At 36.7% G+C, this 22167-nt stretch overlaps 3 protein-coding genes across 4 annotated transcripts; 2 read left to right on the forward strand and 1 right to left on the reverse strand.

The window, feature by feature from the left end:
• The first annotated feature begins 3620 nt into the window (after positions 1-3620).
• On the forward strand, positions 3621-6580 carry LOC126799369 (putative pentatricopeptide repeat-containing protein At4g17915). Of its 2 annotated transcripts, XR_007672615.1 has the most exons (3): positions 3621-4008; positions 4169-5895; positions 6054-6580. XR_007672615.1 is itself a non-coding variant. In XM_050526569.1 (2 exons), the coding sequence occupies exon 2, from the start codon at positions 4211-4213 to the stop codon at positions 5582-5584; it is 1374 nt and encodes a 457-aa protein (XP_050382526.1). In that variant the 5' UTR covers positions 3621-4008; positions 4169-4210; the 3' UTR covers positions 5585-5945. The 2 variants fall into 2 exon arrangements, 1 of the variants encoding a protein (XP_050382526.1); XM_050526569.1 differs by lacking the exon at positions 6054-6580 and having other exon boundaries at positions 4169-5945.
• Positions 6581-8295: 1715 nt separating this feature from the next.
• On the forward strand, positions 8296-12741 carry LOC126799861 (chaperone protein dnaJ C76, chloroplastic). The gene is made up of 9 exons (XM_050527124.1): positions 8296-8903; positions 9114-9242; positions 9331-9460; positions 9652-9772; positions 10350-10431; positions 10652-10705; positions 11000-11038; positions 11701-11800; positions 12368-12741. Exons 1-9 carry the CDS (start codon positions 8679-8681, stop codon positions 12496-12498), a joined length of 1011 nt encoding a protein of 336 aa, XP_050383081.1. The 5' UTR covers positions 8296-8678; the 3' UTR covers positions 12499-12741.
• A 2955-nt stretch (positions 12742-15696) lies between these two features.
• LOC126797036 (uncharacterized) lies at positions 15697-16485 on the reverse strand. Its single transcript, XM_050523725.1, has one exon. It carries the CDS (start codon positions 16483-16485, stop codon positions 15697-15699), a length of 789 nt encoding a protein of 262 aa, XP_050379682.1.
• Positions 16486-22167: the final 5682 nt, after the last annotated feature.

Below are 22167 nucleotides of genomic sequence, written 5' to 3' on the forward strand. Positions count from 1 at the left end.
TAAGTTGTGAAGTTTGATTTAAACCGAATATGATTACTTGCAAATGTTACGAAACGGGAACGGAAACGTTCCGAGAACGTTTAATAAGAAAACGTTACGTTTCCGAACGAATTTATCGACTTTTATTTCGTCGCTCGGTTGTGAAAACTTTCTTCACGGAAGTTGTAGAGCTCGTCGATACGAGTTCGTGAGTATGTGACGCGTTCGAATCGGACATCGTATGTAAAAGTTATTAACGATAGAAGTTGTTTCCGATTTTAGAATTTGGTATAAATAGAACCATTTTGTTTTAGGGTTTCCATTTGTGGAAACCCCTTCCCCTCACTCACCCCGCCGCACACCTCTCTCTCTCTCTCTCTCTCTCGGATCTCTCTCTTCTCTTTCTCCTTCTTCTTCCTTCCCGAGCTTCCTTCCTCTCATCCCTCTCTCTCGGTTCCTTCTCCTCCCTCTCCCTCTCGACCCCGAGCTCCTCCCTCACCCTCTAGACTCGCAACCCTCTCTTCTTCTCTCTCTCTCCCGACTCTCCCTTCCCTCTGAAACTCTCACCGATCCGCCGCCTTCCGAGCAACGTGGCCCTCACCGCCGGCCTAGGAGGCACCGCGCCTACCCCTGCAAGCAACCCCAAGGAGGACGCACCCACTCGAGTCGCGCCGGAGCTCCACGGATCGCTCCAAGTTTCTGCGTTCTCCACCACCGTGTCAAGCCGAACTCCGGTGGTTCTCGAGCTCCGATCGAGGTGAGGATAGCCTAGGTTTGTTGATGAGATGTTGTTGTTGAATTTTGGTGTGTTGTTGTGATGTTTTGGTGGAGATCGGAGGTTGGAGAGGATGGAGGGGTACCGCCGCCTTAGGCGGCGCGTGAGAGGAAGTGGGAGGGTCTAGGGGCGGCGTGAGGCCGTGGCGGAGAAGAGGGGAGAAAAAGGGAGAGAAATGGGGCGGTGGTGGCGTGTTACGCGCCGTCCCTGGGCTCGGCGCGTGGGCCCCACGCGCGGCCGGCCGGAGGTGGCGCGTGTGCCACACGCGCCGCCGTGTAAGGCGGTGTAATTAGTTTTGACTGAAAGGGGTATTTTGGTAATTTACTGTGTAACGGTAAATGTAAATGTAAATTTTATTTACGTATGGTAAATGTAATTAAGTTTTACCTATGGTAAATGTAATTATAAATTACTTTCAGTAATTGTAAAAAGTAATTTTGTAAAAAGGGTAATTTAGTAAATTTTATTTACTGAATTTGTATTTACATTAAATCGTACGTATACGTACAGAAATACGTATTAATATTTATACGTACAGAAATACGTATTAATATTTATACGTACAGAAATACGTATTAATATTTATACGTACAGAAATACGTATTAACATTTATACGTACAGAAATACGTATTATTATTTATACGTACAGAAATACGTATATAATATTATACGTACAGAAATACGTATTTAATATTTATACGTACAGAAATACGTATATAATATTTATACGTACAGAAATACGTATTAATTGAGTATTGTACAGTACCCGTGAATAGTGAACAGTGAACAGTAATTTCGTATAAACCAAAATTGCTGAACAGTAACCGTATATTACTGTTTTGGCATTTAAAGGTTTACGAAACGATTCTAAATTCTTTTCTTATTCTTTTAAGGTGATCGTTAAATCGAGGAAAGGAATTAGCATCGCGAATTGTGGAATTACGCTCAAGTCAATAAGGTGAGTAAAATCTCACTGAATTACGAATCTACCCTCGTGGTGATTCAACATTTTTGCAAGTGTGTTTATTTAATGAATTACAACATGTATATAACTTAGTGGACTACGTATGTATTGTATAATGGTAATAAATACATATATATATATATGTAGTTCATTAAATTACATACTGTTATTAATTCATTAAAAATAGTCATTTCGGTGACAGAAAAAAATTGTGCATGTGTGATTTTAATAGTACGATATGATGTGAGATTATCGTACGTAATTTTTCAGGTGTTTATGAAATATGACATGTATATGATATAGTGGACTATGTATATATTGTATAAATGGTAAATAAATACGAATATATATAGTTTGCTATATAATATACTGTTATGATTTTTATTGTGGATATATTGTGAAAGTTTTAAAACGTACAATATGATGAGTGATTATTGTACATGATTTTATCACGGAAAATGTGAAATATTGTGATCTGTTTTCGGACGTGATGTGTGGTACAATATGATGTGAGATTATTGTACATGTGATTTTATCACGGAAAATGTGAAATATTGTGATTTGTCTTCGGACGTGATGTGTGGTACAATATGATGTGAGATTATTGTACATGTGAGGCAAGTCGGAACCTAGCCTTTGGCCGGGCGAAAGTTACGATACAGTTAGAGCTCTAGTCTGTCTGCCTTAGTACTGCATGTGAGGTAACGGGTGGTTATCTGCACATGGGTACTCGGTGTATTTTGGATGTTGGGTAGCGGGTGGCTATCCAATATCAGCGGTGTATTACGAAAGGGGTAACAGATGTGTACCAGCGTTCTTGGTACCCGTATTATAAATGCATTGGGTAACCAGAAGGGTTACTTAATTTCCTCATGAGCTTATTATTTCATATTTCTTTGGGTCAACCAGATGGGCTGACCATTGGCTCATGGGGGCATTTATATTTGTTGTTTTGTGATCTTTCGTATATATTGATATGCGAACTGTATTGTGATTTTACTCATACGAGCTATAAGCTTACCGGGTTTGTGTTTACAATCCCGGTGCACCAATTCGATGGTGTAGGGGATAATTCTGCAGGTGCTGATTAGTGGAGGTTGAGTGACGACTACAGAGGCTCGAAGTCGTTCGGATCCTACTTGTGGTGAGATTTTAGCATGGATTCGTGTGTGAGGATTGTGTATTTTCATTTGTGAGATTTGTGAGTGATTTGTGAGAATTATTACATTTCCATTTTGTGTATGGATTATAATTTGGGTTGTAATAATTGGTTGTCTGAGTTGTATTGAGAACTCAGAATTGATCCGCTGTTACACTTAAATGATTTCGGTTTATTTGAGATTATTTGTGTTTAACGACTTTAAAATTTTGAGTTTTTAGGCTCGAAATTTTGAGGTCGTTACAAAAATAATTATGCCACATTTTCCTTCCCTCATGATCTACCTCCACACCATTTCGCAAATTTTTATGAATACTGCACATTTATGATTCTGTTATGGATTACAACCCATCAGTTTTTTTTATACGAAAAAATGTGAGCCTCTAGAGCATCCACCTGGTACGATGTCAAACAATAAGGTAATAGAAGCCTCATTTGGAACCCCATCCAACTGACTAGTTCGTTGGCTATAAGAATGACCAAGGTTTGCTACATCATCACCAACAAAATTTGCTTCCCTATAAACATGAAATTGAATCGAAACTTGCAGCTAGAGTTCTAATGGATTACAATAACACCAGTGGAATAGTATGAGCAGAGTCATTAATATAATTTTAGTAAGTGAAAATAAAAAAGAAAAGAGTTAACTAATATTATTTTTTATGGAAAAGATTATTCAAATAAGATTGGTGAGTCTCCCTTTAATCGCAACATTTTTGCCTCAAATGGTTTGTAACTCGCAGTCCCAACTGACCTCTGCTCTTCTTCTTCTTCTTCTGCAGTCGTAGGTTTGAAGTTGAGCAAGCCTTTCCTTCTTTCTTTTGTCCTCCCTTTTCTTCTTCCTCTGCCGTTAACTCACTGACTTCCACATCTGGGTTCTCTTCGATTTCTTCTTATTGTTTCCGAAACTTACACCACACCCACCTTCCCATTTCCACACCAAACCAAAACCCCAGATAAACCCTCCGACTCTACACAACCCACATCATCTCGAACACAGAGTCAAGTCATACTTAACCTTTCCAATTCCAATGTTACAAACACAGCCGCCAGTTGAGCTCCCCATTCCCGGATGACCCAACACTCTCAATCTCACCGCAGATGGCCACAACATATCTGACCAATTCCAGGTGTGTCTTCCTTCCTTTAAATATAGACCCAATAAATATCCAATGCATATTTTGCTACTACTCTTTTGTATTGATGGGTTCAATATTGCCATGGTTTCTTATGTTGGGAGATTTACATTTCATTTCCTAACACATTGATTGTGTCTTGAAATATTTACAGGTTTTGGTTTCTTTTAGGGAGTTGTCACTATGTGTGATGTAAATGATGGTTTGTGGATTATCGACTAGGCTGTTGAACATATGCATATCCTCATTGTGTAAAGTCAGGCTGTTGGCGAGGGCCGAAGTTGTTATCATTGATGGTGTACGATTAGGGGTGATTCCCAATAGACTGACTTACAATACTTTGGTTCATGCGTATTGTCAGTTTGTTGACATAGATGCAGGGTATTCTGTTGTGCATAGAATGAAAGAAGCTGGGATTAGTCCTGATGTATGTACTTACAATTCTTTGATATCCGGGGCCAGCAGGAATCGGTCATTGCCTCGATGCCTGGATTTCTTTGAGGAAATGTTACAAGAAGGTATACACCCTGATGTATGGAGTTACAATATTCTGATGCACTGTTTCTTTAAGTTAGGGAAACCTGATGAAGCAAACAGAGTCTTCCAGGACATTTTTCTTGGCGACCTCACTCCTCATGCGGCTACGTTTAACATAATGATTAACGGCCTTTGTAAAAATGGGTACACTGATAATGCTCTTATGTTATTTAAGAATGTACAACGTCATGGATTTGCTCCCACCGTAGTGACATACAATATTATGATCAATGGGCTTTGCAAGGCACGTAGAGTGCGGCAAGCAAGGAATATTCTGCAGGACTTTGGGGAATCAGGTCTTGAGCCGGATGCTATAACCTACACTACAGTTATGAAAAGCTGCTTTAGGGTTAAGCAATATGACCGGGGTCTGGAGATTATGTCAGAGATGAAGAGTAAAGGGTATACATTCGATGGCTTTGCGTACTGCACAGTTGTTGCTGCTTTACTTAAGACCGGAAGGATGGAAGCAGCAAATGCTTTCATGGAGCAGATGATGAATAATGGCATTATATTGGATTTGGTGTCTTATAACACCTTACTTAATAAGCTCTGTAAAGAAGGTAAGTTTGAAGCTGCTTATAAGTTGTTGGATGAAATAGAGAATGAGGGTTTTTTGTGTGATAAGTATACCCATACAATCATGATTGATGGATTGTGTAAGGCAGGCAATATAGGTGGTGCTTTTCACCATTTACAGTATATGAATATGTTGGGATTCCATGATAACTTGGTTGCCTTTAATTGCCTGATTGATAGCTTGGGTAAAGCTGGTGAAATCGATCGTGCAATGGAATTGTTCAATTCAATGGAGACTAGGGATTGTTATACCTATGACTCCTTGGTGTTCAATCTTTGCAAGGCTGGAAGGTTCCTTTGTGCATCTAAGCTTATGATGAAATGTTTAAGAGAGGGAATAATATTACTCTACTCCACCAGGCGAGCACTTCTTGATGGTCTTCGTAGTTTAGGGTTTACAAATGAGGCAAGAAAGCTCCGATCAAAAATTATGTTGGCTCGGTTGTTACGTTAATAATTTGATACGGTGTTGCTGTGAGAAATGGCATACCATGAAGAATTATGTAAACCACTCCTTGCACTCTAGTTATGTTGTAAGCATCTGACAATTTGGGGTGATAAACTTGCTCTACAGCATACATTATAGTCGATAGTACTGTTGAATCTGAACGCAAGGTGGATTGTCTATCCTGTAATGCTTTGCATCTAGTCTGCTGGTCCTGCTTGGCTTGTGCAACTTTACGACACTGCTTGCTGTGATCAAACTACACCCACACTATGTTTTACTGGGAAAATCATTGATGCCAGTTTCTTCAGTGCTTACTGGTGAGTGTCTTTTAGTACTCAATACACAGTATATTCTCTTTCAGTTTTTATTAAACAATCTTTTACAGGTTTGCTACAAAAACATCTAAATTATTATTCTCTCTCCTTTTCTCTTCTTTTGAGAAATAACTTATAAAATCTATGCTCACTTTTCCCAGGGATGCTGCATTGTTCATTTCGGATGAAACAGAGGACAATTCGAGAGGGAAACATTTTTTATTGAATACATCTAAACTTGTGACTAATTGTTAACATGAATTTTGATAAAATGATTTCATCTGTACAATTTATGGCTGCACTAGATCAGAGAGGAATTGAAGTTTTGATTCCATTAATGGTTTTCATTCCTTAAAGAGAGAGAGAAAAAAAACTCCATTTCCTATAAGGATCAAGTTTGTATTCATGTTTCATTAAGGTCATAATCTTTTCAAAAGAAAAGAAAAAAAGAAAAGGTGATAATATTAAGTTATTGGATATTCCTTAATATTTGTTCTTTTGCTTCTTAACCTTTAAATGAAATGATGTTTTCATTACTTGCCAGACGAGATGAAACATTTTTGTGGAGCAAAGTACTTTTACAGTCGTCCAAAAATGCTCCTTACTATAGCTATATTTTAAAGTTTCCTCCTATTTCTTTTTAGTCTCTACCATTATGTTAACTTCTTAATCTTTGCTGATAGTGGCATATTAACTTCAGAAATTTCATTTCATCAGTCTGTCCGCAGTTCAAAAGGGAAAATAAGGATTTGGATGCAAACAGGATGTCATAGAAGTTGATATAGGTACCTTAAGATAAAAGATGTATGATATCTGGTTTTAAGCACTACGTAGGTGTTGTGGCTGTTAGATGTGATCTATTATGTTAACCATTGTAACCTAGCTAATTTGATGCATAAAGATTTAATTCACAGAAGGGATATAGGGTAGGTAGAAGAAAGAAAATAGATATGACAATGAGATACTGGGGTTCCAATTTATTCATGAAACTTGAACATGTCGAAGCTGGTTCCATAGGGTGCGCTTAGTACAGGACTTCTGTGGTATCATGAAGTATTCAGGTAACCTTGCTGATTTATATCTTTTCTGGATCCATTTGGGCAGGTCTTTATTTATTTATTTATTTATTTATTTTTAAGTTTCAGCCAACTCTTGGAAGCTCTGGCTTCTCTTGAGGTCACAAGTTGTTAATCTTCTTGTATTGCTATGCTGCTCCTGATGTTGGCTATCTGAGCTTGCGGTATTAGGCATACGAAGGCACTAACTTTAATCAAGTCCTGAACTTGCTATGTAATGCTTGACACTAACTTGAATCAAGCATCTTGTTTCAAGTTTCATTTGCTTTGTGAATCTGTTTTCAACTGGGACCTACTGCTAAACAATTCCATTCGACACATCTTGATATTCAAACATGTTTAGTTCTGTAGTCCTGTAAAGCCTATACTTTTGTCTCTCAGTGTTTCATTCCAGTCTCATTAAATTTTTATCAGGCATAGTGAATTGATGATTGACTATTGATCATGTAATATCCTTCTGAAATTCGGCATATGCAATAACTTCATATATGTAGTCGCAGTGATACCATTGGAAATTTTATTTATTATAACTTCCATACTCTTGATCTGTTATAGTTTGCTGGAGTGTTTACTTGTGTAAAATGTCCTCTATAAGTCATTAACTCCATATGCACTTGATTTACTTGGCTCATTTCATGTGTCATGATGCCGTCATCTACATTTTCTTTTCTTGGATTGGACATGTGAGTGATATGACATTTCTACAGTTAGTACCTATAGACAGATTGACAGACTACGAGACATAAATGTTGCATTTGGTTGATTTATCTATTGAATAAATGTTGATGGACTCTGAGATAAAAGATATATTGGTACGCAGAAACGAAGCAAGGTGCCTCAATTTCGAGCTTGCCTTGAAGAATCAGAGGAAACAAGACAAGTGTATGGTATCCAAACACAACACTACCTGTTTGTTAAATGATTGGGACATTGGGTCGTCTTGAGTCGTATATTTCATAAACAGGTTAGATCTAGTTTGCAAAACGAGTTGTTGCTGGAGTAAATCCAGTAAAAATTCAGTTACTCCAGTGTTTATTTACTGTAGATCAGTGTATGACTAGTTTGAGACTTGTCTAGTTTTGTATAGATCTTCTATAACCCAAGTAAATGTATACATTAGCAGACTAATATGAGACTATCCTAGTTTTTTATCGAACCCTATTACTTATACAGAACTAAATCCATACGTATAAATACAAGTAAACTTGCTCATCAGTAAACTAGCTTTGTATTGAACTATGTTACTTCAATGTATCGAATTAAATCTACTTTCAAATATCGATATTTGGCAGGCAAATTGTTCAATCTGTCCTACCAAAACCCAAACTCCAATTGTGGCATGGTTGAATAACATTGGCAACAACCAGTTGCTGTAAACGTGAAGGAACAAGCAGCCACGAGGTGACACGTGCCCTGTGCATGCTATACGTACTTTGACTGCATTCCACAGTAAGATTCAACTCAGGTTCGTCCAGATTCTAGGGAGAACCTTTGGCCCTGCAAATGCCATCTCAGCATTACACGCTTGCACGTCAAAATTTCTTCCACCTCAAAAATTCCCAAGATTTTTTTTATATGCTCCCAAAAAATCTAACCCTGATAATTTCTATTGGTTACTTCTCTCTGTTTCTCCCTATTCCTTTTACGTCTGTATCACCACAAGTTGAGCTCAAACCAAAACAAAGCATTGAGCTTTGAGTTTCACGTTCAATGGCTCAGTTGCTGTCCCCTGTTTTCTCTGAAGCTCTTAAGTTGCAGAATCCTTTACTACTACCGAGCCCATGGCGCGTGTTGGCTAGGACGGGTAATATTAACAGCTTGAGTTTGATGGGTCATGCTGGGAAGCGTAGAGCCTGTGGCAGAGTTAGAGTAGCAACTGAGGGCTCTACTTCGGTTGACGCTTCGGCTGATGACTATTATTCTGTCTTGGGTTTGGTAAATCCTTTAAAAACTCATCTGGGTTTTGTTTCCTTTGTTGTAATGAAGTGTTGTTTGTTTGGTTTGGTTTGATGAGGTTCTGTTTGAGCATGCAATATGTTGTAGTCAACAAAGTCAGTGATGGATGTGTATCTATGAATTTTGTATGGTTAGATATGTATATATGATGTCTGATTGTTGGTTGTGTTTGTGTGTGGTTTTATATAGCTTCCAGATGCCACACCAGCACAGATCAAGAAAGCCTATTACAATTGTATGAAGGCTTGTCATCCTGACTTGAGTGGTGATGATCCGGAGACAACGAATTTCTGTATGTTCATCAATGAGGTCTATGAGGTGGGTTTCCATGCTTGAAGTGGTTTAGGTGTTTGGATTTTGCTTTGTTCTTTTGAAATTTCACTAGTATTAAAGCCTTTAAGTGCAGGTGCTCAGTGACCCTGTGCAGCGAATGGTTTATGATGAAATTCATGGTTATGCGTTGACGGCAATCAATCCTTTTGTAGATAACACTACTCCAAAGGATCACACATTCGTTGATGAGTTTAGCTGCATAGGTATGCTCTAGTAAAGAGCCTAATGGGGTTTTACATTTATGAGTTTAATTGGATCTTGCTTTGTAGGACATTAGTTTAGCAATGAAAAGGAAAAAGAAATTCTCCCTACTATGGAAAGTAGCTGCTTGAGCTCATTGCTGCCTCTGAGCAATGATATGGTAGGATGTTCGATAACCTATTTATCTTTGCAGGCTGCAAAAACTGTGCCAACGTGGCTCCAGATGTCTTTGCAATCGAAGAAGACTTTGGAAGAGCCAGAGTATACAGTCAGTGTGGCAATCAAGATTTAGTTCAACAAGCTATTGATAGTTGGTAAGTCCTGCTTTGTGATCATGCTGATATACATTTGTATAGAAGTTGCCATGTCCAATTTCCAATCTTGTTGTGTAGGCCTAAAAGAAAGTATTATATGTGGAAGGATAGACCGGAAAACCATTAAATGCATCTTTGTGTGGTTGTTGTTTTCTTTTAATAAACTAAATATAATAGAAAGTAGGATACACTTCCAAGCTGAATGTAAATAGTTTCACTCCACACAGGATATTGACTAGATTAGAGTGCACAACCGGTTAATTGATGGTACAGCTCTAGTTTTTTCTCATTTTCCAATGGACGGTTGACTGCTGAACAAGTGACGTTATAAATGGTTGATCCAATCTATCATAGCGTTGCTCCTAGTTCAAATTATTCATCTGAATATAAATTTCAATGCTTTCATGCATGTATGTGCTCTTGTCAGATACTTGACATATTAGGTTCAAATATCATGTATCTAATTGGTTAATAATTTGACCTAGTAGATAGTCATACGTGCAGTTTTAGGGGTCTCGAATTGGCTAAAAGTTTGGACTTCTAACTGTTTTTTAACAAAAACTTTTCTTTATTTCAGCCCTGTTGATTGCATCCATTGGACTTCTGCTGCACAACTATCATTGCTTGAAGATGAAATGCGCAGAGTAGAAAGAGTAAACGTAAGGAAAACAATCGGTGTAATTTCCATTATAATATATACACCTCTTTTTTCTTTTCTTTTTTATCAATGATACACCTTCTCATTAATGTCACCATTTTAAAAATCATTTAGTTGTGATCATCATTAAGAATAACTGCATATCTGTAGCTGCCTAAACCTTCTTGAACCAAAAGGAACTACATTTATATTAGTGGCTAAACGATACTGTGAATGGTCAGGTTGCACTGATGCTTGCAGGTATGGGCTCAGCATCAGCGGATGTTTTCAGAACAGTACGTTACACTTTTCTCTATATATGAACATTCTATACAAATGAAGCCAGTCTTGATCTTACAAACTAAGAGGTTGTGTGGTACTTTGTAAGATTTCAAATTTAATCAAGAGACAAATGGAGAAGGATGTAGAAATATTTGTTACATGTAAATATTTAGTAACTCTTGTTTCTAAAACCCTTCTTCGTAAATTAGCGCTAAAAGGAACTTAAGAAACTTATGTTGGGCATCTCTTTAGCATTGTGATAGCTGGCTGAGTTGTTTTCTCATTCATAAATCTTAATATTGTGGCAGGCAAGTTCTCGATGGCAAAGAAGGCAAGCAAAAGTCTTGGTAAGAAATGATTATTTATTGTTGTCATACTTTTACATCAGTAAGCTTCATGAAATCATAATTTCATCAAAGCAATTCAAATTTTGCCTTGCCATTTAGCCAAAGACGTTTAAATAATACACTTAGTTGTCACTTACCCATTTAGATATATAATTGATTAAACAACACCATTCAGTTGTTTTATCAAAATTTCTCCTGCAGATTTGAAGCTAGAAACTCATGATTGATTATCAGTCTTCTCTTGTAAAGTAACTCGCATACTTCTGGATCTTATGACTTAGTAGGAAATACACTTCTATTTTGACAGATTATCAGGCTACTAGTGTGAATCTAGGAAACATAAATTTGTACACTTGCTAAAAAGCAAAAAATAAATAAGATATCATGGTATTAAGTATCATACACAATATTGGTACCAGGATGCAAGCATAAGATGTAAATTGCCAACATATAAATACTGGTGGATGTTGATAACTGTATAGGACAGTTATGGTTGTCAAATAGGGTGGGAAGGGGAGAAGATGGGAAACAAGAAGGGTATAGTTGTCACTCATGTTAAATAAGTTGTATTGGTTGTAGTTGTCTGAACCAAAGGTGTACTTAAATTGAAGTAATGATTGCATTCTACGCTCCATTTATATACTTCGGTGGTGTCATTGCAGGAAAAAGCGAAAGTGAGGATGAGAAAGCAAAAAGATTCAGACAAAACGGAATCATACTGGGATAATTTATGGGGCCAACCAAAAGACTACCAGACTTCAGGTATAAAACTTTTCCTTTAGTAAACCTCAGAATAATCATACTAGATAACTGAATGCGCACTACTGCCCTCATTTATGTATGGTCTGTATCATACTCTCACTATGTTAATATACCTTTGGATATCTTGATATGAATTTCATCTCAATGAAAATCATTCTCTGTAAAATATACCTTTCTTTGGTCACTACCTTTTCATAACACCACTAAAGAAAACAAAAATGCTGCTTCTGCAGCTACAGATGCCTCAAATTTGATCCCGAGGACCATTTACTTAGAAATTTCATTACGTGATTGCTAAACTAACTTGCTTGATGCCTCAGCTGCACATAGCATGTTACCTTCCATTGAGTTTTATGTTTAATTTTAAGCTTGCATTTAGCAGACTCATCAAACAATTTATAGTTTCATGCTAGGATTGTAGGCTTTTAGTTTAATCTGGAATGATTGTCTTTTCCAATCGTGACTTAAACTTCATTATGGTATATGCCTGTCCGATATTTTTGCATGAATCAAAAATAATGTTGTAGCAATTCTAAATTATATATATATATATATCTTTAATTGCAGAGGAGGAAACAAAAGAAAGAGCAAAGAGAGCTGCCGCTGCAGCTAGAAGATGGAGAGAGTACTCAAGGAGGGGTGCTGATAAGCCTCCTAGCTATAAACTTCCAGAGCAAATCTCCAACAATGAAAATTGACCGCATAATTAGATTTAAGGCCATTAGTACGAATAGGCAATTGTACGTAATTAATTGATCATATATATAGTCTACACCTCCTGTAAATTTGTAATCCTGTGAAACTTGAAGTCTTGAACAGACTGTATAATCAGTATATATAGTTGCTACAAGATTACCACACAATGATCTATAAGTAAAACAGACTTGGAGAAATACCAAGTGTCCTGTGTCTTATGTTTATTTGAAAACCATTACTGTAACAGGTTATATAATTGGTAATAAGTCCACTGCGTTTCTACATAATTGAGAAGTCGAGAATACCAATTGGTCATTCTTGACTGGGACAGGGTCAAAACAGATAGATATAGTGCACAGTTGGATACATGCAGATTCCATACACAGTTTAATAGTCATCTGAAGTCATCACAGTTGGATTTATAGCCCAGTTGGAGCTTCTTATAGTTTGGCCGGTTGATCAAAGTAGACCAAAAAGTCCCATAATAGTAAGTTTGCTTCATAATACAAACTTTAAATACAGACGAATGAGTCGATGCCAAGTTGCATAAACAAAGCATATTAGATTAGATAAGTCGAGGCCATAGTTGACTACGAAGTCGATGTATATATATGTAGTGCACACATTTGAAGTATCTGCAGCTCTTTATTGGGTCTTTTTTTTTAAGTATCTAGGATTAAATAGTTTAGAATACGAAATAATTGATACGAATCAAAGGAAGCATAAGAAGACCCCAAGAGCATGGCGCATCATCTGTTCGGTGAGGAAGGTGGAAAGGAGATTTTTTAAGGGATGGCTGCCTCCACCATGTAATCAAAAGAAATCTAATACCATTCCACATTTCTTTGTTTATTACTTTTCTTATTTGTATTATATGGTTTGTATCATAGAATATTGATATGATAGGAACATAAAAACGTTATTATCTAACCTTTTTTCCACGTGAACATGCATATTATTATGTTTGTTTTCATAAACCAAATGATATGTTCGCGTGCAGGTTGATACATGTAATGTTGTTCATTACCTATTTTCTATCATGAATATGCAAATCTTCATTACTTCACAAAAGGAGCTTAAAGACATCATGATCAACTTCGGATTGATTTCTGCAAGCGATAAATGAGTAGGTGCTTCATTGTTACACATTGAGATTCATTATCTAATTTTGTTCACCAAATAACATTAAGGAAGAGTGCTATTAAATGATGCATGTTTCAACTTTGAGCTTAGAAAGCCAGATTAAAGTTGTCATTCAAATATTAAGCTCCTCAACCTTTTCTATTTTAGAACCCCGCGCCTGCTAGGTTAAGAACTTCACTGTGCTCAAAGCTGGGAGCCAGCCTCCATGTGAAACAATTGTTAGTGGCAACATGGCTCCACGTATTGGCCTTGCAATAATTATATCATTGTCCTTGATTATTGTGGCCATTTTGATTTAGCTTATTAGTCTCTACTTGGTTTGAAAAAAAGTTAATCATTTTACAAACAGCATGGAGATTTTTTTTAAATAGCAGAGATGTCACATCTATTAATAAAATAAAAAATTAAATTACCAATTTATTAAAAAATTTATGACGGTGAGTCATAAAAAACAAATCTAAACTTAAAACCTAATTTCATCTAAACTAATAGAACCTTAAAAATAATAGTCCACGAGAAACCGAGATTTTCCTCTCATTTGTAAAAGAAACCGTAAAATTATTAAAATATGATATATGAGACCAGAATTAAAATTGTGTCATGTTAAAATTTGTGAAGCTGCTAATATCAATCATGCATCTTTAATATTGTTTATCTGATGCTTGGGTTTAGTCTCTCTATTCAATATGTTTAGTAGACCAAGAGCAAGGACTAAAATATCTATAATTTTCTCTATATTTCCACAAAAGTTTCCATTTTTCGATAGAAATTTTCGAAATTTCTCGATATATCCGAAAATTTTTAAAATTTCCCAATATTTTCATAATATCGCTACGTGTCAAGTCAAATTTAAATAAAATAAAAAATCATTGGTTAAGAGAATCAAACCTCTTATCAATCCTTTTGCAAGCAGAAAGTTATAGTCAACACTACACCAACTTATTGTTATATATGACTCTTTTTATTATATATTGCATTACATATTTCAACATTCATCTAAAATTGAAATAAAACCGAACTAGTTGTTGAAGGGAATCAAACCCCTTTGGTCTAGGAGGAAGCAATGATGAACTTTACCCTTATGGGGGAAATTCAACATGCCTTATCTACCATATTTATTCTCTAATGAGATGTAATCAAGTGAAAACATATGGACACAATTTGATGCACAATCTTCACAAATCGATGATTATGGTCAAAGTCGAGAAATGCTTGATTCAAACGGGAACTACCAATAGCACAATCCACATTTAATCACTCATGACTCATATGGTTGGCATATAAGTCAATGTATGAAAAATTAGAAATATGAGGTATCATTTAATGACTATTCTTCACAATGTACTCAGAAATTTACTCAAAAACATGATGAAAATAATGAAAATTTTGTACCTCATAGATCATTTATGTGATTCTAAATCACTCATGTAATTTAATGTTTAATGTATCATATATAAATAAGGTGTGATGAGCTAGTCTCCCTTTAGGTAAATATATATATATATATTAAGTATATTTTTAATAGTGATCGACGATTATTTCACCTCAAATTACTATAACTTATTATAAATTAATAATTATATAATAATTTCTTATGACATATAATAGATAATTGATCATATAAACATTTCTTAAAATGTCATTCAAAATTTTCATATTTTTATATAAATTTCTATTAATTTTCTTAATTATTTTTTTAAAAACGAAATTTTCGTAGAAATTTCTAATTTTCAGATCATCGATATTTCCGTTCTCACCGATATTTCATTCCTTGACCAAGAGAGCAGGTAGTACGTGGAGAGTTTATCTTGTAGTCATGTTCTTGTAACTTGTAAGTGAATTAAAATGAATAATACTCTTAAAAATATATAAAAATATATGTAACAAAATTTAACCCAAGATACATGCAAGACCAATGCACTAAAGCTGTACTATAACATATTTATTACATTTACAAATTTGATGGCCACTTTGTAGCCTAGCTGAACTTATTTGCAAGAAAATTCAAGCAAAAAATGGAAATGTGAAAGAACAAAAAAAAAAAGTCTCTGCCAATGCTATCTTACTGTTGATGCAACTGTATGAGCCCAGAACTTAAGATGATGCTTCATGTCTTTATCTAAAGCAGATGGAACTCTCCAGTTGATCAATTGGTTCTCTTTTCTTTGATATTCCAAAGCTTCCCAAGCTTCAGACAGGTAAGGCCTCGAAACAACGTGTGAATGATGATGACTTCCATCAGATATACTCTTCTCTTCATCTCTATCTTCTTTCCCAACTTCCTCACTGACTCCATGTCTTTGCAAGCCGGGAATTATTGCAACAAGATTGGAGTCCTTGTTGTCTTCCTCCGTGAACACAAACCCCAGATCCATGAACCCTTTCAGCTCGTCGAACTCCAGGTCTGACAAGCTCTTGCTGCTACCTGAACTCTTCCTTCTTTTTGCTCTTTCACTGTGCAACACCCTTTTCTTCAATGGAGCTGAGCCAACCTCGAGTTCTTGTTTCACAGGGACACTCTCTCTGGAGAAGTCTGTAAGGACTTCTTTGCCGGAAGGGATTGCCTGAAGCTTTGGTGACCGAGTTGGGAGAACCGAGTGCGGAGAGACGCTCGAGTCGGAGAAAAGGCTTTGATTGATATCGAGGATTTGGTCACTTAGTGACCTGACGATTAGGGTTGGTAACCCTGAAGGGTTTGGTTCTTGGAGTATCGATATCTGATCTTCTTGGTCCAGCTGGAGACTTGGGTTGCCTTCTGCTGCTGCATGCGGTTTGGAGCTGAAAACTGCGTGTTGAAACCAGAAGGAATCAAAGAGGTTGAGCAGAGGTACTTCGTCGGCAGCCATTTGTGTTGGCTTTAATGGAGAACACAGAGTTTCGAGGTCAGAGGTGAGGACGAACAGGTTTGGTTTCGCTAATTGTAGATAAGAACAAGAAGGATGGGGATGAGTACCTGGTCGACGTCGTGTATGTATTGGGAATTGGCTTTAACTTGTTTCAGGCTCTGATCGGTTGCAAGTGTTTGTTTATATATTATGTAGTTAAGGCAAGTTGCTTGGTTTTTGAAGTAGATATACAAGACGTGGTAATGCATACAGTGGGCACATTTATATGCCATGCGCTCCAGCACATTCTCTTCTGTGATTCCAATTCGTTCATAGATAAGAAAGATGGAAGGGTTTCAACTTTTACCCACGTGGCGAAAAAGGTACTGTGGCACTTGTCATGTCGAATTATGATTTACTTCCCGAATTCATTATGTGAATTTCATTTTGTCAGGTGCAAGGAGGCAAACTAGCAGTGAGTCACAGGAAGCAAACCGCCGATTAGAAATAAGCTCATATCCAGTCATCAATAGACTACCTCTCAAACCGGAGTTTCTTCCATCCACCTTGTGGATCTTCACCTGCAGTTTCACTAACGGAGTATAAACCGCACACGTTGTTATCCACTTAGCCTGCTCCAAAAAAATGAACAGTAAAAATAGAATTACCAATTATCATATATTGAGTCTTAGTGGTCCATGTTCGTCTCCATCCTTTTAAACTTAACAAACCCATATTCTTTTCCTTTCATTTGAAGAAGCTTCTATTCAAATTTTTGTTTCGTTTTCGACTTGAATTTTTATTTCTCTAAGTTGAACAAAATTTAATTAAGATGTTGTTAAACGGTTGAACCATTCAAAACGTGGTGAGAAGAGATAAACATGGTCAACGACGTGCAGTCGGTGCAGAGAATGGACAAGAGAGAAGAAAATGTCATATTACGGTTCAATGTGAGCAGACTTAGGATATAAATAGATTTACCAAAATCAAAGAAGAGAGCTTGCCAAGACTTCGATTCTCGCCGGTGAAGTTCAAGAACACAAACTGCCTCCTCACCGATTTCGTGGAATACGAGCTTAAATCCAACATGCAATTGGAGGCTTTTGGCTTTTGTAGAGAATAGGAAAAGGAACCGACAATTTGGTGAGGCGGCGGTGCGGCAGAGAGAAAAGTTTCGCCGACTTTATGGGTGAGAGAGAGAGAGAGAGAGAGAGAGAGAGAGAGAGAGAGAGAGAGAGAGAGAGAGAGAGAGAGAGAAACCAGAAAGCTGAAAACAAAGGAGCGTCCTTCGATTTTTTTCTTTGTAGAAGTTATTTTATTTTATTTTTTTATTTTAATAAAACGTTCACAGAGAGATGTTATTGGAGTTAGCAAAACTCAATATTGACTCAAATATGTGGATATAATAATATCATGTCACCCAAGTGAACGTTCACACGGTGAGTGGAAGAATTTTCGCTCTCAAACACATAAGTAAACAATATAGATATTGAAGAAAGCATATCACAATCATACTAAAAACCGTCACCCCTATCATTGTAATGCATACAAAAGTTAGTATAGAAAGTACACCACACAATCCCTTCTTTGGAAAAATAGAAAGTACATGTCATTACGAATTTGACATATTTTTTGGTAGAATTTTCAGAGTTCCAGACTATTTGTAGCGATTTATCAAAATTTCATCAAAATTGGATCAAGTGGTGACGTGGCAGTTTCTTATTAGTTGAAAGTCTAACTTGACAATCAAGACAAGCTGCCAGCTTTTCACCTCTTATCCGATTGAAAGCCATGAGTCATATGACATGTCACTGTGAGTTAAGAAAGAAGTGGAGTGATATGGTGTTGCTATGTGGCATGAAACCACCAATGGCGAGTCGACACGTGGTAATTTTTCATTTATAAATAGGGAGATCAGCTGCATTGGTTTTCATTTTGGAGAGAATATTTCTCTCTCTATTGTCTCTCTTCTATTTATTATTATTTTCTTAGTTCTTGTAACGAAAGTTACACCGATCATAACTTTTGAGTCGTAATTCTAATTCTTGATCGACGAGCGGCTATAGGTTCGTATTGACAAATTTTATCTATCTAGATCTAATGGTGATTTTTAGAAGGCTCAGTTTAGGGTTCCATTTACATTCAGTATACGGGGTGACGTGACGAGGTGAGTGGTTTATGTACTATGTTTCAAATGTTCTTATATGCTTTTAAAATAGTTGAAAAGCATAATTTTGTTATATTTATAAATATCTCTCTTTTTAAGTGAAACATGTCGATTTGTGAACTGTGTTAGATTATACGTATTATGATGTTTAAATTATTGTTTGACACTAGTCATAGAACATCTGAACTTCTTGATTAGATTATGCCGAAGTATGGCACATGTGGCACACGATCATTAGTTGTCTATGGGGATCACTAAATTGAAAGATAACATATAAGAAATGATTGTGCGATGTGACGCATTGTTGTGAACTATGTTTATATGATATTCTATTGTCTTATAGCGTGTGTAAAATGACATAGCTTTACTTGCATATTACATTACCCACTCACTGAACACGTGCTTTTGCTTACCCACCCATTTATACACTATTTTGCATAGAAGTGCAAATTTGTCGAGTCAGGAATGGATTTGACGAGCCTAGAATGAAAAACCTAGAAAGACTATTTTAAAAGTTGTATAGTCTCAGGTTTTCACAAGTATTTAATGCATCAATAGTAATTTCAATCTCGAGTCCTAGACTATGAATTTTGTATAACTAGCCAAAGCAACATGAGAGGGTTAGCTCCCCTACCTGGAATGATGTGCATAAATCCCGAGTCCAAAACGTAAGTTCCCACTCCAAGGATCGAACAACTCTTGTAACACCTTTTCTGAATTCCAACGAAATGTAGAAGAGTCAATCTCAGATCTGAGACTCGTAGATTAATGACTCGACCTTCTTTCCTAGTTTGACCAAGAAAGTCAAAGTTTGACTTTCCATTGACTAAGTCTTTCCTTGTTTGACCAGGAGTCGACTTTGTTGACCTCGTTTGACCTTTTATCGACTAATTATCGGATAACCCGAAAACAGTTTAACTTTAGTCGTCGAATGATATTAAGCATGCATTAAGGTTAGAGGTGGGCACGGGACGGGATAGAACGGGATGAGGCTCATCCCACGTCCCGTCCCACTTTTTTGAATCGGGACGGAACAAGAGTTTTTAAGAATGCGTCCCACTCGAGATTAATCTCGGTTGGGACGGGACGGGACGAGACAAATCCCACATTCCTATGAAGTTAAATAAAAACCTATATTTTTACTTTTTCATTAACAAAGTAACATTTAATAATGAAATTTTAACAAAAAAAATACATATTATGTTCAAAATATTATAATTTACCATTATTATTTGAGTTGATATAATTTTGGAGTTATTAAAAACATAAATTAGTTTAATTTTGATACAAATATATAAGAATTTTTAAGTTTTCATTAAACGTGGGACGGAACGGGACCAAGCGGGATATAAATTATTCGTCCCACGTCCCATCTCATTATTATGAAACGGGACGGGACGAACGTTTTTAGATTTCCGTCCCGTCCCGTCCCTATGAATTTCAGGACGGGATCGAGATTTCCGTTTTATATGCCCACCCGTAATTAAGGTTAAAGACACTTAGAAATATATCAACGATTTATTTAAATTACCAACACATTTTCTAAGTTTAAAGAGTTCTCGATTTCTGAACCGAGCGGAAATCGTAACTATCGATTAGTCTTCGTCGCGGATTGAAATTACATTTTTACTAAGTTATCTTTAGTTAAAAAATAGCAGTAAAAGGTAAACTATATCAGTTAAAGGATAAACCTTAAATAGTAAACAGGTAAACAGTAAAACTGTTTTTTCCATCAGGGTAAAATGGTAATTTCACATATAAGTAAAACTGTCAAAAGGTTAATAGTAAATCAGTAAAAACCCAGGGGATTTACCCCATGCTTCTCCGATCATAAATCCGGTAGCAAAACTCGACTCTAATCATTCCAACTTCAATATACAAAACTAGCATAACATCACCAAGAATCCAATAACACCAACAAACAACACAGAAGCTAAAAAACTGGTTTTCTACCTCAATTGAACTAAAAAATGCATAATTAGTATCCTATGGCTCCTACTTGCTTCAGTTCAAGTCGCTGCACTACCACTTGCTTCTGCTGCTACCAAAATCTTCCTAGGTCTCGCATTGGTCGTCTAAACGTCAAGGACTGAAAGAAAGGATTTATTAGGAAAATGGGTTCATTGGCAGTATGATGTAGATAAACATAGCACAGATGGAGCAATATTTTCTCTTAGTTGTATTGATCAGTTTGAACTTACAAGTGTGGGAATATATATGAAACCAGTATAACACAGTGGATAAAACTGAAGCCATGCTGCAGCATGGAATGCAGCAGGCAACCTAATCACAGATCCATAAATCTAGCAATAGAAGATTACATACACAATCTCATTTGTCACCAAATCACCTCAATAGATTTAGTACCATACTTATCACCATGCTTCAATACTCCCCCTCAAGCTGGATCTAGGAGATTAAGAGATCCAAGCTTGCCAAGAATCAGTTGAAACTTAGCAGAAGGAAGAGATTTGGTGAAAATATCAGCAAGCTGGTCTGCACTGCGAGTATATTTGGTTACAATGATTTGAGCTTGCACTTGGTTTCTCACATAATGGCAATCGACCTCAATGTGTTTTGTACGCTCATGAAACACAGGATTAGAGGCAATATGCATGGCAGCTTGATTGTCACAGTGTAGAGAAATAGGTACCTGACTATGAAATCCTAGGTCAGCTAGGAGACCTTTAAGCCAAATTAATTCGCAGGCTGCAGATGCCATAGCCCTGTACTCGGCCTCTGCACTGGATCTTGCCACAACATTCTGCTTCTTGCTTCTCCATGTCACCAAATTTCCACCAACCAAAGTACAAAAACCAGTCATACTTTTTCGATCAAGAGAGTTCCCTGCCCAATCCGCATCAGTAAATCCAACAATATCAATGTGACCATTGCTGCAAAAAACAAGACCTCTACCAATTGAACCCTTTAAGTACCTCAAAATTCGCTTGACAATATTCAAATGGAATGAGGTAGGCGCATGCATAAACTGGCTAACAATACTGACTGCATATGATATGTCAGGTCTAGTAATTGTTAGATAAATCAGTTTACCTACCAGCCTTTGATAAGAAGTTGGATTTGAGAGAAGTTCACCACCAGTATCAATATGAAATTTGCTGCCAAGTGGAGTGCGTGCAGGCTTGCAATCAAGAACTCCAGTCTCTGCAAGAAGATCTAAGATGTATTTTCTTTGACTGAGAAATAAACCATTGTGTGAAGCAGCAATTTCAATCCCAAGAAAATATTTTAGTTGTCCGAGATCCTTCATTGCAAATCTAGCCTGAAGAGAGTTTTTTAGTGCCATAATCTCATCAGCATGATCACCAGTAATAATCAGATCATCCACATAGATTAAAACTGCAAGTTTTCCATGATCACCATTTCTCACAAATAGTGATGAATCAGCATTGCTCCTGCAAAAACCAACTTCTTCAAGAACTGAGCTTAGCTTGGCATACCAGGCTCTAGGAGATTGTTTCAGACCATAAATGGCCTTGTGCAGTCTGCAAACAAGGTCACTACCTGCAGCTTGA

The sequence above is a fragment of the Argentina anserina genome, chromosome 6, assembly GCF_933775445.1.
Source record: "Argentina anserina chromosome 6, drPotAnse1.1, whole genome shotgun sequence".
NCBI lineage: Eukaryota > Viridiplantae > Streptophyta > Magnoliopsida > Rosales > Rosaceae > Argentina > Argentina anserina.